Source organism: Callithrix jacchus, chromosome 15 (assembly GCF_049354715.1).
Source record: "Callithrix jacchus isolate 240 chromosome 15, calJac240_pri, whole genome shotgun sequence".
Taxonomy (NCBI): domain Eukaryota; kingdom Metazoa; phylum Chordata; class Mammalia; order Primates; family Cebidae; genus Callithrix; species Callithrix jacchus.
In genome coordinates, this window is record NC_133516.1 from 52,734,951 (window position 1) to 52,751,513 (window position 16,563).

A 16,563-nucleotide genomic window follows, 5' to 3' on the forward strand; every position below is an offset into this window, starting at 1 on the left:
TCATACCCCAGGTCCTGCCAGAGTGCTCGTCCCTCTGCTTAGAACTTTCCCTCCCTCCCTTTAGCCGGCAGAGGCTTAGGCATCTTTAGGGTTTCACTTAAACCTTGCATATTCCAGGAAGCTTCCCTGATGGTCCCCAGTGGAAGCAGGTGGTTTTCCTGTGTGTTTCCGTACTTGCCCTCTCATTGGCACTGCGTGCACTGCAACTCTTTCCAGGTAAACCATTAGGCACAATGAGGCCAAGGCTGTGTCTGTCTTATTCCGAGCTAACGGTCATTTAATGCCTTTAATGTTTATTTGTGGGTGAGTAGATGGATGGATGATAGATGAGTGGATAGAAACATGCATGCTAGTGAAATTTCCTTCCGACAGGGCAAGTTACAAGGCAGGATTTGACAAGACTATCTCAGAATATTGCCTGAAATATGAAGTACCACACTACTCTTTTATGCTGAGACCATGGATTTCATCAAGAGAAGTCCCCAAGGGAGAATATGTTATTAAAATTTTAGAACTTTAAAATTGGAAGGAACCCTTTTCATCATTTAGTTAAATGTCCTCAATTAACAGAGGAAGCTGAGGAGGACCAAAGAGATGAAGTGACTTTGCTAAAGTCACCCGGTTTCTTTTGGTTAGGGCTGGCACTGGTTAGCCTGGTATTTGGATTCTCTAGCATTTGATTTCAGAGTGTGCCGGGCACGGTCTACTTCCAGGATACCTGGATCCAAACACTGAATGGATCACGGATCCATTGAAGGAAAGAGCTGTGAGGGGGTGGGAGGGGCCGCAAGTCTGTATTCTTGAGGTGAGTGTTTTCAGATGTGATGCATTTTGTGGGAAGGAAATCACTACTTTACGTATATGGCTTCTAAACCTTCAGCCCAGCTAAATACTTTTAAAAACTTTTGTCTTTAAATTCAGGGGGTACATCTGAAGTTTTCTTTTACACAGCCAGCTGAGTATTTCTAAAGAATTTAAATTTCTGGTGAGACAAATAACGCTCTCACCTACTTGGCAGATTTTGTTTTTTCTATCCATAGAATCCTAAAGTAGCAAGCTTGATTTAAAAATAAATTATTAGTAAACATTTGAAAATGTGAAACAAATTATTCCCCGAACACTTAGCTCCTTCCTTCAAATACACACTTGAAAAATGCTAAGACTCGATTCCATGAGAACGCTTGAATCTCTTCTGAAATCATAACACGGGTAAACTTACCGAAATATTTTTACAATTTTATTAGAGGTTTTAATTCACTGCTTTATCTATCTCTGTTAGACTGCAAAATAGCTTTAAATATTCAAGTGGTAATTAATGAATCTTTTATGTTGCAAATCAAACATTTTTCATCTGTGCGCTGGTGGAGAAGCAGTGAGGAAGGATTTCAAGAGTAATTGTTTCTGCCTCTTGCATACTGGTGACCAGTGCCTACCTTACGTTTTGGGGAGAGTGGGCTCGCGTTCCCTACCTAGTGGGGCGAATGCTCAGTGCGGATGATGTCTGCTGTTTTGGGGAGGTCATGATTTCTTCACATGTTTCTTGCCAGAGACATTCCCCACTAGATGGAAAGTCTTTGAATGTGGAATTTTTGCTTGAGTGCAAAATAATAAAAAGCATGTGTATGTTAAAAAAAAAAAAAAAAGGATCAGCTTAATGGCAAAAGAGCATTGGCTTACATTAATATTCTATTACAGTAAAAACTTCTATTTAATAAATTTTCTCCAGACTTTTTTCCTCCAGAATCTCACATATTTTTCTAAGTGGCATGCCAACCTAAAGAAAGTATATATGATACATTTGATTTATGTTAAGTCAATAGCGTGCAAAAGCCATTTAAAATTGTAGTTTAAGTGTAGAAATATAAACCCAAGGAAACACATATAGTACCCTATATTGAAAAGGGAAAAAAAGTGTTAGCTTTTCAGGGGCTGAAATGCCTTGCAAATATTATTCTATTTCGAAGATATTTTAAAAATGGGGCGTTTTTATGTCAAATGGTAAGAAAGCAAGTCTGAAATCCTGCGATTTGGTTTAAAACCCAAAATCAAGCCGGTATTAAAGACTTCGCATAACAAAACAGTTTTTTCCTTTTCTTTCTCTCTCACTAATGAGAAATGAGCCAGTGAGAGCAGCCCTTGAGAACTTTCACAAAGGACTGACAAATTCTTGATTGAACGCCATATCAACCACCCTGTGCTGTTCCATGGTCCTAATTAATACTGGGCTTGGTGACATTTATGTATCAGAGCAATAAGCTAAACAGGAAACAATTTATGTCACCTAAAGCTTTTTAACAAATCGATGCAACTATTTGTAATTGCTTGTTTCACAAGATTAAAAGTGCTCAGGCCTGATCTTCGCCCATGGATTTGTGGTCAACATGACCTGTGCTTCCGTTGTTAAAAAAAAAAAAAAAAAGAAAGAGTTGGTGATCAGCACCGACTTCTATCAAGTAATCCATATTGCTAATATTTCTGGAATTTTAATGTAGTTACAATTTATAGCTGATCAAATGTGGTTACCTAAATTGCTGTTGCTAGTAGACAGTTTAACTGTCTTTATTAATTACAGTATAATTTAATGTTTGAGTACCGGCACTTGTGTTGGTCATTTTTACAGCTTGAGCAGTTATCTGCCTTATGACGAACCATTTTAGCATTTTCAATGGAAATTTGCTAATATGATGAGTGATAAAAATGTCACACGCTGGTAAATAATGATTATTGCTTTGGCTGAAATTAATTCTTGAAAGGCCGGTTACCTTCAAATTAACATTATAACTTGAAGCATGTCTTTTTTCCCCCTCACAATATTTTCAATATAAACCAAAAAAAAAAAGGACCATTGATAATTTCAAATGTATATATACATATATATATAGGTACCAGGCATTGAATGTCCTTTTACAATCAAAGTGGAAATAAAACAACACTGGGTTTATTTCAAAAAATAAAATATTGTTTAAAAATAAATAGAAGTAGGTTCTATCTAGAGATGGTTTTCTAATCCAAATATTGTCCCAGTTAAAACCAGTGTTTTGTAACTGAATTTTCCTCCAATGTGAATTTTGTCTTCAACCTTTCATCAATTTCTTAAATGAAGGTTTGAGACCCAACTTCACATTATTCAAATAAAGAATACTTTTATTCAACTACAATGAAGATGAAAGATAAATTGTGATTACTACCCTACACATAAATACATAATATCATCAAAGACAAAAATCTAATAAGAAAGACTAATTATACTTTATCTTTTTTTTGGTGGGGGTGGGAGAGGTGGCTACTATTATGAAGCTGCATGTGTTGGTGTGAAATTAGTCTTAAGAGTTTTATGTTCTTTATATAAAGGCGCCTATTTATAAGAAGAGCCAATATTTTGGGTTTGCTGCCTCGTTTATGAGAGTGACAAGCCTGAAATAAATATGTAAAAGAGTGTTCCTGCTTGAGAACAATTCCTGAAATATAAGTTAAAATGTACTATGCATCAACCAGCAAAATCTTCACTAGCATACCGTCATACTTAGTTTGGGTCCTCCAATTCATTAAAAGAAGTATCTGCCCATTTTTAAATTTTACTAAATGTATATGCTGTAAGCAGCATTTAGGTTTAAGCCTGGTAATTATTAAAGAAATTTGAATTAACCCTAAGATAATAGTGTAAGTAGCCAGGTAAGAATTAAAGGTCCAAATGTTTTGCTAATGATCAGACTAAGGGGTTTCTAGATAGGGCGTAACTGTCAATTCACAGAGGACACTAGTTTCCAACTTAATACCTAAATCTTGTTAAAACACACACACACACACACACACACACACACACACACACCCCTTTCCCAATACAGGCTTTTCAAAACAATGCTGGGAAAGAATATTCACATCTTCCTCAGCATCGGTGGGTGTTTTGCAGAATAAAGACTGCAAGGTTAATTTCCAAGTCATCCTTTGCCCTGCATTATGTGCTCTGAATTATATATGTAATGGTTTTATGTTACCATGGTTTGGCCACTTAAAATACTGCTTTCATATTGGCAATTTAATTTTTACTGAAAGATGATGCTCGAATTCATTAATCTCTAGAATATATACTGTAGAGTAATATTAGAAAGAAATAGCAAATTTTCTAAATGCATGTCATTTAAAAAAAACCTCAAGATGGCTTTGCTGGAATATTTAGGTAGTGAAGTTCTGTTTTCTTCAATGAATACAATTATCTGGCATACTTTTGATAGAATATTTTTATAAAATCATTTGTTCTAATCTAAGCATTTATCATTATATGCAAAAAGATTTCTTGATGAGAATATTATAGACGGTGCATGTTTTTGACATTAGCATTTTATTTGGATGACTAATCTTGCAGATGTGAAATTTTAATGAATTATTCATGAATTGCTTTCCTCTGAAATTTTAGTTTGCTCTTAATGCTAGTTATTAAACATTTTGTTTTCTTTATAAAATCTGATGAAAAAATAAGGGTGTGCTTCCTCAAAAGATAGTTTTTTTTTTTTTTTTTTTTTTTACTTCGCAATTCTCTAAGTGGATACTTCCACTTGGAAATCCTGAGGACAAGAGCTTCAGCCTTCTCTGATGATGAAAGCTTTCAGTTAAGATTGATTTTTAATTCTGCACTGGAAGAAGCTAGTGAGAAATCTAAGACATATGCCTGACATACAGTATCAGCAGGTCACAAGGGGAAAGAAACTTAGGCTGTGGCGACTTTTACTACCAGTGTGAACAACCAGCATTTTTATTGCATTTGAGAATGCTATAATGTCAGTAATTAGTACTGACTACACAACATTTTTTTTATTGTCTGTATCCGCAGACATGGAATGATGGAATTACAGTTGATGTCAAGGAATGAGTTTCTTTTATGCCTTATCAAAACAAAACAAAGCAAAAAAATTCTTGTTACTGGCAGCACATATACACGAAGCACCATGCTCACAGTCCGGACTCTGTCATCTTCATCAAGGCTTATGGGTAGCAGAGATTGCATGAGCCACACAAGGCCCAACAAATGCCTTCAGCATTGTAAATCTGATTCTCAGGGTAAAAAAACTAAACTGACTTTGAAGACATCCAAAATCTCAGGAGGCTACGTCATTACCCAAAGAGTACCAAAAAGAGTCAAAATCCAAAAAAGCACATTCTTTTGTGCCTTTGGAAACAGAGCTCAGCTGGAATGTGGAAAGAGAGGAAATATTTTTTAACTCTTTTTCTGTGTGTGAGAAAAAAAAAGCTGGTGATTTAGAGCATATCTTGGGTAAAGAATCCAAGGTTTTCTTTACTAGGTCTAACGGGATTCTAGGAATGGTGTTTGAGCTGTCCAACGGTGGCAGGAATGGCAGTAACTCTTCATGTATGTACAGAAGCCTTGATATTCCATTTTGCTGCTGGTCCAAGGTGGCAGCCTAACTCATCTTACAAGACAGACTCTAGGACAGGTAGGTTCGACCCTCATTCCTGACAGTGCATTTGTCTGACACACAGGACTACCTCCCTAATGTAGGCTTTTCTTTGAGGACAAAAAAAGTTACAAATTTTCTTTACATCTTGGCACCTTCTAAAGTTGTTTTTTTTTTTTATACAAAAGTTCACTCCCCATTGTTAATCACTACTTCACTGATAAACTTTGAAAGTGTGACCCTGGAATTTCATCATGCAAAATATTTACTGCAGCAGGAGAAAACAGTTTTTAAACAACATTTTTTTTTTTCTTTTCAAATGTATGAACTTGTTTAAGATAGCCAGGAAGGCAGTGGTAGGATAAACAGAAGGGACGGGAATGTATCAAAAAACAGATCAACACACAGGCACGCACGCACACACACAAAAAAACCTGTACAAAATGCTCCAATCAATGAGAACAGGAAAAAAAAATCTTCAACTATGTTACAATTTAAAAGCAGAAAAAAAAGGGAGTTTCTCCCTCCCACATGTCAGGAAATGTCATCCAAAATCTTAAAGCAAGGATAACTAAATAAAATACATGTGCAGCATATTCTGCAATTCCATTACATACAGTAGTTTTTTTTTCCAAAGCTATTTTTTTTTTAGTATCGTTAATATAAAGCAGTTGCACAAAAAGCAAAGGTGTTTTGACAAACAGGTGTATGCATTTATTCCTTTTTAGGAACAATATCTAAAAAAAGAACCGCCCTCCGCCCTCCCCCAAAAAAGACAAAGATTCACACAGACACATCGGGATATATGTACAACATAATAAACCCCATCCTAAAGAAGCAACTGGGATAACCCCCAGGGGATACAGAATCGGAACTGTAAAAATCATAGTGAAGTTTGCTTGCTGTAAAGCCTGAGAATATTTTTTTTTTCAGTTGGTTCTTCTGCTAGGCTGTGATACCTGCAAAATATGTAAAATCTAATTTTTCTTTTTTTTTTTTTTTTGCTACAGTCTTTAGACTAAGCATGCAAGACATACGACTAAGTGCAACTGAGTGAAATGTATTTTTTTTTTTTAATTTTAATCATTCCCTAAAGGTTTGAACTGAGGTATGCGTACTAACAGTTTCTCATGCTGTTATCTTTACTCATGTCTAGCTACACATGCTGAGAATGAACTAATCTACCAGATTTTTATCCTCTTTTGAATACCAAACTAACCAGCAACCACTCAGTTTAGAAGCACAGGGCCCCCTTCCCATGACCCTGTCTGGCTATTGCCTGCACATCATGAAGCTGCCTGGAAAAGTGTTTTTTTTTTTGCTTTTTTTTTTTTAAGTCTTGCGTGACCACAGACTGCCCTTTATACAGAAAGCAGAGTGAAGCTTCAAAAGTAACTGCCAGAGAAGTTTTTGTACCAAGCTTATGAGTGGATGGGAGTGTTACTTTTCTTTAAACGAAAAATGCTGACCAAAGCCTAATTGGAAAAGGAAGGAAGGAAGGAAAAATTAAAAATAAAAACAAACTGAAGGATATATGCCAAGATTAACCAAAATTAATACAGTGATCACAGCACAGTCCTTAAACAAAAGTGGCATACAATCTAAAAATATCTTTTTTTTCTAGAAATGCTATTATGTGATCTAGTTCACTTATGGAAACTTTTCTGTTCTGACTCTAAACTGTCTCCTTTATTGGATACTCTAATTGCAGTGGCATACATTCATTTTTTTCTGAGATGGGACTCCCTTCCTTCTGTAGCTCCTTTAATATTGTGTCCTATTTTTATCTGCAGTAGCCCCATAAAATCTCTTTAAGAGAAATGAGTTTTGGTCTCTGTAGAGGTACACAAAAAGAAAAAAGAAAAATAACTACTAGAAAAAAGTAACAACTTTGGTTCCATTTCTACTTGGTCTTCTAAATTTACTCTATGATGAAGGAGCAGTTCTCTTTCTCAGGTTGCAATAGCCTATCGCTTGTCATTTGCCTCTAAATTCTTTTGCCTCCTTTGATCAACAATAAGAGGATATTTGGCTTCATCAGATAAAGCATAAAACAGAGAACATAATTTACCTTTGTGTAATATCTTTGGTAATTTTAGAAAAAAAAAAGGTAGAATATAAATTAAGCTTCGAAAGGCTCTCAAACTAAAAGCTACAGTTCTAGATAAATAAATGACAGGAAAAGTGGGTGCAGAGTGGAAGTGTAGAGGGGTTCTAAGAACTGAGATTGTACTGACCTGTAACCATCACATTCTGCATACCATGTGTGGGAACTCCCAAAGCCCAGGACCTACATGTATCTTCTATGAGTTTCTGATACTGGGTTGGTGATATAATATTGCGTAACAAACTGCAGTACCAAATTTGCATATTTGAAATTAACACTTTAGCATTTGCTGAACTCAGTCCTCATTAACTCTCTTAAGAAGTTCAATCTGAAATGGAATTTGCATGCGAAGAGTTTAATGCCACCAAGCAGGTCTGAACTAATGTATAAACTCAGCACTGCCAATTTGCAAACAAAACCAACCCACACTCATTATCACAGAGCTCCTAAGGCCCATGGCAAATTGGTTCCACAAGGGAGAGCCTTCCACGGCCATACCGTCAGTCTAGTATGAGCTTTTTTTTCGGTGCTGCCTATGTTTCCTTGTGCTGGTAGAATGTGGTGGCATTTATTAAGAATGATGGTTGCTGCAAAAAGAAAAAAAAAAAAAAAGGAAAATCCAAAACATCCCTCCCCCCAACCACCCCCAATACTGCTGCGTGGAATGAATCGGCATTGTTCCTAGAGTTTGTCTTTTTTTTTTTCTGTCATTCATTCTCTTTCTGGCAGGATGTCACGTCTGTGTGAGAGGGCCTTCATGTGTAGAGTGCAGCATTTGGGACCTTTTTGAAAAAGACCAAAACGGAATGTTTTCTGACTTTAGAGAAACGGTGATGTCTGAAGGAAGATGGAATGAGTGACAGAAAGCTACAAACAAGAAATGACATTCAGCTTTGTATAATAAAAACACCTATTAACATTCATCACAAGGTACAGAAAACTTTAAGCCTCCAAGAGGCCATCGGCCCAAATGGAGGCCTGAGGTCAGAACTTAAAATGGTATAGTAGAAGAAAAAAAAAAAAAAAAAAGCAATACATTAAAAAGTTTGGGATAATTATTTTTTAACCCCTCCCCCCAATACACACACAAAGGCCTTCCCCATCCCAACTGGAAGCAAAAAAAAAAAAAAAAAAAAAAAAAAAAAGGAGTAAAGGCAGTGATAATCAACATGCAGTACTGTGCAAATAGGTCGTCCATTGGAATCCTTAAATTCTGGGCAAAGGCTTGGTCTGCAGCTTAGGTGCACAAGCTCCGTCGGGCGTCCTCAGTGTCCAACGTTGGCAGGACTGCAGTTCAAAGTCTGCTGCTAAAAGTGAATCAGTTTAGCAAATTTACAACACTGATGTTGACGGTTAAGAGAGGAAAATCCCAAGTACCAAACAAGTCCATCCAATGCACAGAGTACAAATTCCTTTTTTCAACAAAAAGTAGAAAAATCAAAAATACTCCCAAATGGGGTTCTTGATGGCACTAAGAGTTAACACATTTCAGAGTTGTCAAAATGTAGTGAAAATCCTCCAGACTGTACAACAAATGGAGAACAATTTCACTGCTAACTTTTGACGTGTGTTTTTTTTTTTTTTTTTTCCTTTTCCCAATCTTCATTCTCGGGGTTGGCCGGCCCCGATATTCACTCCATGTCCTCATTTACTGGTTCGTCTTCGTAATCTCTGTCATGGTCAAAATCTGGACTGTGGTTGGCTGTGGTCACTAAGGACAGAGGCCCTTCAGCTTCCTCTGGGTCAAGGGGCTCTTCTTTGACGTGTACAGGATGCCTGGAAAAAATAAGCAGAGGTTCAGTGTGGGCACTTTCCATCCCAGTGCAGCCCAGGAGCACTTAAAAGTCTGGGGCAACAGAAAAGCCACACTCTAAAACTACAACTCTACTGGTCCAGTATAGTGGCCGTTAGCCACATGTGGCTCTTTAAAAGGAATGAACTTTTAACACACAATTTAAGTCAGTTTCTGAGTGGGCTGGCTGAAATTTACATGTTCAGAGGCTCCTTGTGACTAGCAGTTACCATTCTGGACAGCAAAGACACAGAACATTTCCATCACTGCAGGAAGTTCTCTTGTGTAGTGCTGCTTTGACTGACGAGTCTCTAGACAGGTACAGGCCTCTCCTTTCTGGTGGCATTTCTCATACTTTAATGTACCTTTAAGGATGCAGTTACCTGCGGGCCTTGCTGAAATGCATTGTGTGATTCAGGTCTGGGGTGGGGCCTGAGACCCTGCATCTCTAACAAGCTCCCAGGTGATGCCGTGGGTTCTAGAACCACACTTTGAGTACCAGATAACAGGCCCCATAGTGGCATCCTGGGTGGACGAATACCGATCTTCAAATAATTACATGAAACAAGAATCTCTAATGCAACGGCAGTTTGTGGGGACCACTGAGCACAGGAGGCTGGGCTAATCATGGCTTGCTGTGTGTTCTGCTTTGCTAGTTAACATGCAGAACCTGTGAAAGAACTCTCCAGAGGACGACCCCAAGCGAGGTTCTATCATTAATCAACTTCAAGCAAACACAGCAAAGAGACACCATGATACATGCTTGAAACTCCAAATTAATGCATATTTTTACAAACTGTCAATAAGGCAAGAAAAGCCCTGCCAGGAAACACAAACGGAGAGGAAAAGGCTCGCTCAACACAACAATATGATAAGAAAGCAGAGCCCCGATCAGAATAATAACACTGTCAGCTGTAAACAAGGCAAAACATGAGGCCCGGCTGGTAGCAGCCACTGGGATGCTCGAGGTTGCGGTGAGATCTGCCAACTTTCTCATTATGGACCAGACCGTGGTACACCGGGAGGGGAACCGGGGTGATCACACAAAACCACTCGGATGACAATTGAGAAGTGTTGTTCGTAAATCATATTTACAACTGATCCTTTGCAAATACAAATGACTTTGTCTTGCAGGGGCTTTTGATATGTAAAAAACCATTCAAGTTAAAAACAGTCCCATCTCTGCGACAGGCTGCAGAAGGGAAGATTTTTAAGTTGACATTATCAAATATTAGTAATAAGACGTGGTAATGGGGATGGTTGGCTTCCTAAATAATTGATGCTGTATGCAAACCCCAAAGGCCCCTTGAACCATTTAAAAACAAACAGAGGAGTGCTTTGGACTGCCCTTGAAGACAGGAACCTTCAGAATCAATTGACTCTAAAATCAGCACAGCTTAGAGAGCGTTTTGGGGGGGGCTAGATGATGATAGATAAATAGCTTAAAAATTGATGCCTTTATTCGTAAAAACTATTTGCAAAACAAAATATAGCAAAGTTGCATTACATTTTATATATAGCTCTCCATCTATTTTATTTATTTTTTGAGATGGAGTTGTGCTCTGTCACCCAGGCTAGAGTGCAGTGGCAGGATCTCTGCTTACTGCAACCTTCACCTCACAGGCTCAAGCAATTCTCTTGGCTCAGCCTTGCAAGCAGCTGGGATTTACAGGGGGCCACCACCACATTTGGCGAATTCTTCTATTTTTATTAACGATGGGGTTTCACCATGTTGGTGATGAGGCTGGTCTCGAACTCCTGACCTCAAGTGATCCACCCACCTCAGCCTCCCGAAAGTGCTGGGATTACAGGCGTGAGCCACCATGCCTGGCCAGATATTTTTATTTAAGGGAAACAGTTGTGTATCTGTGAAAGGAAGGCTGCACGGGGAGTCACCCTCCCATCAGTCTGTATTAAACATTAGGGATGGGGATTTATTTTTTTAATGGCCATATCAGTGTTTCTGCAGTAAGAATTAGGACTGGCTGCATAATTTGCGAAGGCCAGTGCAAAATGAAAGTCTGATGGCCTTGGCTCAAAATTAAAATTTCAGGACAGAAATGCCATTAAAGCAAGTGCATGCCAGGTGTGGTGGTATGTGTCTGTAGTCCAAGTTCCTTGGGAGGCTAGGGCAGGGATGATCACTTGAGCCCAGGAGTTTGAGTCTAGCCTAGGCAATACAGCAAGAACTCCGTCTCTAAATAAAAGAAGGTAATAAAAAGAACACTTAAAATCAAGTGTAGTGTCCTTTTAGGCATGAGATCCTGTGTGACTGCATGTCACACACCTGTGAACGAGCCTTGCTAGGGTAATACTCTACATTCTTTTAGGAAGAATTAGGTATACTCATTATTATTCCTTAAAACAAACAACACACGAACCCTTAATTAAGGCCAGTTTTCTTATTTTAGCCCATCTCTTTCTACTTGAAGTCATATTTTAAAATACTGTAAACTCAGCAGGAATAGTATTTTTTTATTTTCTTAGCTTTACAGTTTACAATGTTTATGGGTAGATGAGATTCCACTGTGTTGAAATATGTCAGTTTCTTAATACTAGGCATCTTAGGATCATCTTTTTTTTCCTTTTACTGTCCGTATAATGCAATGACCATTTTTATCCATTAATCTTCCTACTTCTGTTGATTTACCTCCTTAGGATAAATTTCTAAGAATGGAATTGTTAGAGCAAAGGCCAAAACATCTTTATGGTTCTTATGATTTATTGTGATATTAACTTCCAAGGGGCTATCAATTTAAGCTCAATCAGCAGCAAGCATTATTTAAAAAAAAATACTTTGTTGCTTAGCAGGTATAAGGTAAGTTCAGGTTACCTTAGATGGTGTTTCTTGGATTACTGACAATGGTGAACATTTCTTAATGTTTCATTTTCAAACATTCATTGCTGAGAACTGCAACTTGTATGAATTACTGAAATTTGTGTTTTAGCCACATGTTGAGGTTCAAATGTTGTTTTCCAAATCAGAATTTTCCTACTTTCTTAACTATCAGTTCTGTCCATCGTTTCAGATTTACAATCCAGAACTGAATGATCTAAGAACGTAAGATCATATAAGACACTTTGAGGAGGGGAGACGGAGCATGGGGGACCCCCCCCAGAAGAAACAGACCCATCTCCATCTTAATGAAGTTCTTGCTGTATAATTTTAGACTTTGACAAATATTTTGTTAATCTTACCCCAAAAATCAGATACAAGTAAAGCCCCACAAAACATAGTTCACAACATCAGAGAATATTTTGTTTACCCAGTTATCCTCCTTTCATCATTTCACATTGTATACATGTATCAAAATAACAAATGCCAGCCCCCGCCAAACATGTACAGGTATGATGTATCGATTTTAGAAGCAATAGAAGTAAAGAAAAAGTTTTCTCCCTAAATTGTAGCCAAAATTTATTAGGATTATTTACTCTCCTGAAGACAGAGGTTATGATCCTGTCATGCCTGCTGGTTCGACTCCCAGTGCCTCATCAGAGTGGGTCCCCAACAAATGTTAACTAGCTAGATGTACCGTGTGACCACCTGGCGACACAACCCGGTTAGACAGTAAGTTTTCTAAACTCCAGAGAAATGAAATCCAATTTCAGGACACTTTCTGGTAATGGGGTGTGGCAAAAAGTTGGAGCACAGGCATACAGTGCTTCCAGGATAAAAGAAGATAGGATTCCATGAAAGATCCATTTCAGATGAGATGCAGACTATCTGAGACACTAGGCTTCACATACACTCACCGCGTCTCCTAGAAGTTAGGGCTGCACAATGCACCTTCCTCTCCTTGCAGACACTGCCCCCACTCTTTCTCCCCAACTCCTATTTCCGAAAGGGCTACCAATGAATAACTGTGTGCAAAACCACACATTTCCCTTCTCCTTACATCTGAGTAATTCCTTTGTTTTGCCACTCTGGGAACACAAGTGTTTTAAAATAAAGCTGACTGGTGTTTAAAGGCATTGTGTTCTGGGGGTGTATGCACAGCATGGAGTATTTTGCTTTGTAGCTCCTTTAGCGCCTATCAGGATAAAAGTATAATGCCCCAAAGCCATAATTATGTGACCACTTTCTAGTGTTTCAAAGGAGGAATGAAATGTAGTGGTATTTGAGTGTCACAAAGAGGGTAAGAATGAAGAGTTCTGTTTCAACGCTCAGTATCAGCTAGGCTGCCTTCCTAACAAGGCCCTTCAAGCTGCGCCGTAAAGTTTACGGCTTGATTTATTCCAATAGACTGAAACAGTTGAAAAACAATTTGCATCATAGCAGGGTAATGCATACTGGACAAGAATGGAAACTCTTGTCATTACCGAAGTCCCTTAATGGAAGTATGAGGTCAAAAAGAGTAACAGTCTATGACACGGATAGCAGGCGCAGGGAATCTGCTGTTGACATATAATCACATTTAGCAAACAGCACAAACCTGTGAGATTTGAGTAACTCGTTTTGACATCTTTGCGTAGGGTTTCTTTTAAAAAATAGTTGAAACCTTCATTTCATCAAAAATCACAGACTGCTGTAAAACATGGTTTGGGTAATACTGAGGTTAATTCAAATTTGTTAAACTAATTAAGCCTGCAGTGACTTACTTTCATACAGCAAAATCAGTATCACTCTGAACTGGTGCCTGTGGCTTGTATCCAAGTATCTTTTTGTTTTGTTTCAGTGATTCTTTTTTTGAGACGGAGTTTCACTGTTGTTACCCAGACTGGAGTGCACAGTCTCGGCTCACCGCAATCTCCGCCTCCTGGGTTCAAGCAATTCTCCTGCCTCAGCCTCCCTAGTAGCTGGGACTATAGGCACGCACCACCATGCCCAGCTAATTTTTGTATTTTTAGTAGAGATGGTGTTTCACCTTGTGAAAGATGAAAGATCAAGACCAGGATGGTCTTGATCTCTTGACCTCGTGATCCACCCACCTCGGCCTCCCAAAGTGCTGGGATTATAGGCGTGAGCCACCGCGCCCGGCCTCAGTGATTCTTTATACTAAATAATAGAAATATGTGTCAAAAAAACCTTGAGAGTTTGTACAGATTATGAGAAACAATATCACTTCCATTCAATAACTTCATTTTTGTTCTAATGAGTATTTCTTGTAGTAGCTTATATGCCAATTTACATTTGCTCTGAACTTCCTTAGTATCTAAGTAAATACTCCTGTCATGACAATGATTTCAGATGAATACAAGTGTGATAACGGGAAAGTCGGAAACACTAACTTGCTTTGGAAAGGATGAAATATAGCAGCATCAGTGTGAAAGATAAACACATTCTTAAAACGCTGTGAAGTAAATGCTAAGATGCTGTTCATATAAATTAAAAACGATTATTTCCATTTCTGCAAAGAGTAGTAAAGATCCTTTTTTGAAGTGCTGTGGGGATGAAATTCAAATGCTAGAAAATGAAATTTCAGATTTCCCCATACCTTCTAAATCATGCTGGCAGATAACACTTTTTTCTGTCATTAGATGCCTATGTTGTCTGTTCCTAATTGTTACAGGTCGTATTTTCCATTCCTATTAGTTATATTATCTTACAGTAAGATGTTGGTCAGTAATTCAGAAGCAATGTGTAGACAAGCAGCCTGTTCTAGAAACTGACAGTACTGCAAACATGAAATAGGTTAGTTCCTTACAATGGGCAACAGTTTTGAAGAAACTCACTAAAAGGGAGAGACTGTCATTTCACAGCATCTCCAGCAAGGCCAATCGTTTGAATGAATATAATTTCTTCCCTCTGTTTGAAAACGTTTCCTGGGAGAGAGGGGTTTCTAGTTACACCAACTTTTCTCCCATCACCCACTCACAGGGGCCCTCACAGTCTCCTGGCCTCTGCCGTTCCTGTGGTTTGCAGTCCTGGTGCCATTCACATTCAGCATGGGCAACCATCGCCCATCACTTCATTCAGTTATATGTGCGCTCATTATACTGCCGTCTGCTGCTATAATGCTCCTATTAATTTTCCTTTTGATATTTTAAGAGCAATCTATAAATCATGCCGCCTTTCATTTGTGCCGTCATTAATGGTTGGTAATAATGCTGCGGTGGCGTGTTCGTGGTTAACCTTATAGAACCATCGAGTAAACAAGCATCTTTTTCTCTCGGTTACGTTCAGCACGCCCGAATGTTGAACAAACTGCCAACTTTTTCATAGGGATGCATATTAATTTGAGGAGGAAAAAGAAGTGTGGCTTAAGTAATGGCCTGCAATGTGATAAAGCAGAGAAAAAAAGTAAACCCGTTACCCATTTTATTGCTGTGAACTGCTTTTATGGGAAAGTTAGCAAATAGTCCTTTTATGCACTAACCAAGCTGAACATTTCTCTAAGTACAAACTTAGTTCTGGGAAATTGGAAATCACAGAAAAGGTATATAAAGCCCAGAGAGAGGCTGTGTGCACATGGGGAGACTAGGGTCTGACAGCAAAGACCTTTTGGGTGGATGATACTCACACGGCTTGCATAGGAGATCTGCCTGGACTGCTGTCACTCTCGTTGCTGTTGGTATGCTCCATTGCCCCGTTCAGCTCTTCCCGTATTGCGCTGGCTAAGTTGCCCAGAGTGGGATTTCCCATGGAAGCGGTAGTGTATAGAGGTATACTATTCTCAGCCATTGAAGCCTGTCATTGACCAAAAGAAAATTTATGAAGACACAGGGTATGTAAGACGAGGAAACTACTAATTATGGGTGTACGCAATAATCTTCAGTTTGAATTAATTGTAGCATGGCTGGCAAATACAAGTTTCTAAGAGGTGTTGAAAGATTTTGCTTTAAAGATGACTCATAGCACCTGTCCCAAGCTTGGTTTTGAACAGCTAGACTAGGGGCCGGGGGGACCAAAGCACCCGTGGGTAGGAAGGACTCAATTTGGTCCTGCTTGGTAGTCACGTGGTTTAGACAGGCTATCTAATATGAGGTTTATGTCAGATGCGTTTTTAAGAGGAGCTGAATATTTCCAGATCACAGTGAAATATAATGGAATTTTTATTTCTTTATCCATTTTGATGACTCCACTATTGAATATTAGAGATTTTGATCAGATTATTCTGGCTGCACTGCTCAAACTTATGAGAACTTCCATAAACATTACCTCTTAGATCCTATAGAAAAGGAAGAGATTATAGAATTGGAATCAATTTTTTATCTCCTCCCATTTCTGTTTTAATGATTTCTGAATCTGTTTAATGCAGTTTGAGATAACTGGTTGAAGGAAACACCACGTAATGTTTCAGGGTCCAACCAAT

The 16,563-nt window shown here is 38.4% G+C and overlaps 1 protein-coding gene across 28 annotated transcripts in view; it reads right to left on the minus strand.

Annotated features, from left to right (window-relative positions):
• Positions 1-6,392: 6,392 nt before the first annotated feature.
• Positions 6,393-16,563, minus strand: part of FOXP1 (forkhead box P1) — a 635,694-nt gene continuing 625,523 nt past the window's right edge. For all 28 annotated transcript variants that reach the window (XM_054245862.2, XM_078351479.1, XM_054245865.2 and 25 more), the window contains 2 exons: positions 15,772-15,938; positions 6,393-9,294 (listed from right to left, as the gene is read on the minus strand). In XM_054245862.2, coding sequence (XP_054101837.1) covers positions 9,150-9,294; positions 15,772-15,938 — 312 coding nt within the window. In that variant the 3' untranslated portion in view covers positions 6,393-9,149. The remainder of the gene's footprint in view (positions 9,295-15,771; positions 15,939-16,563) is intronic.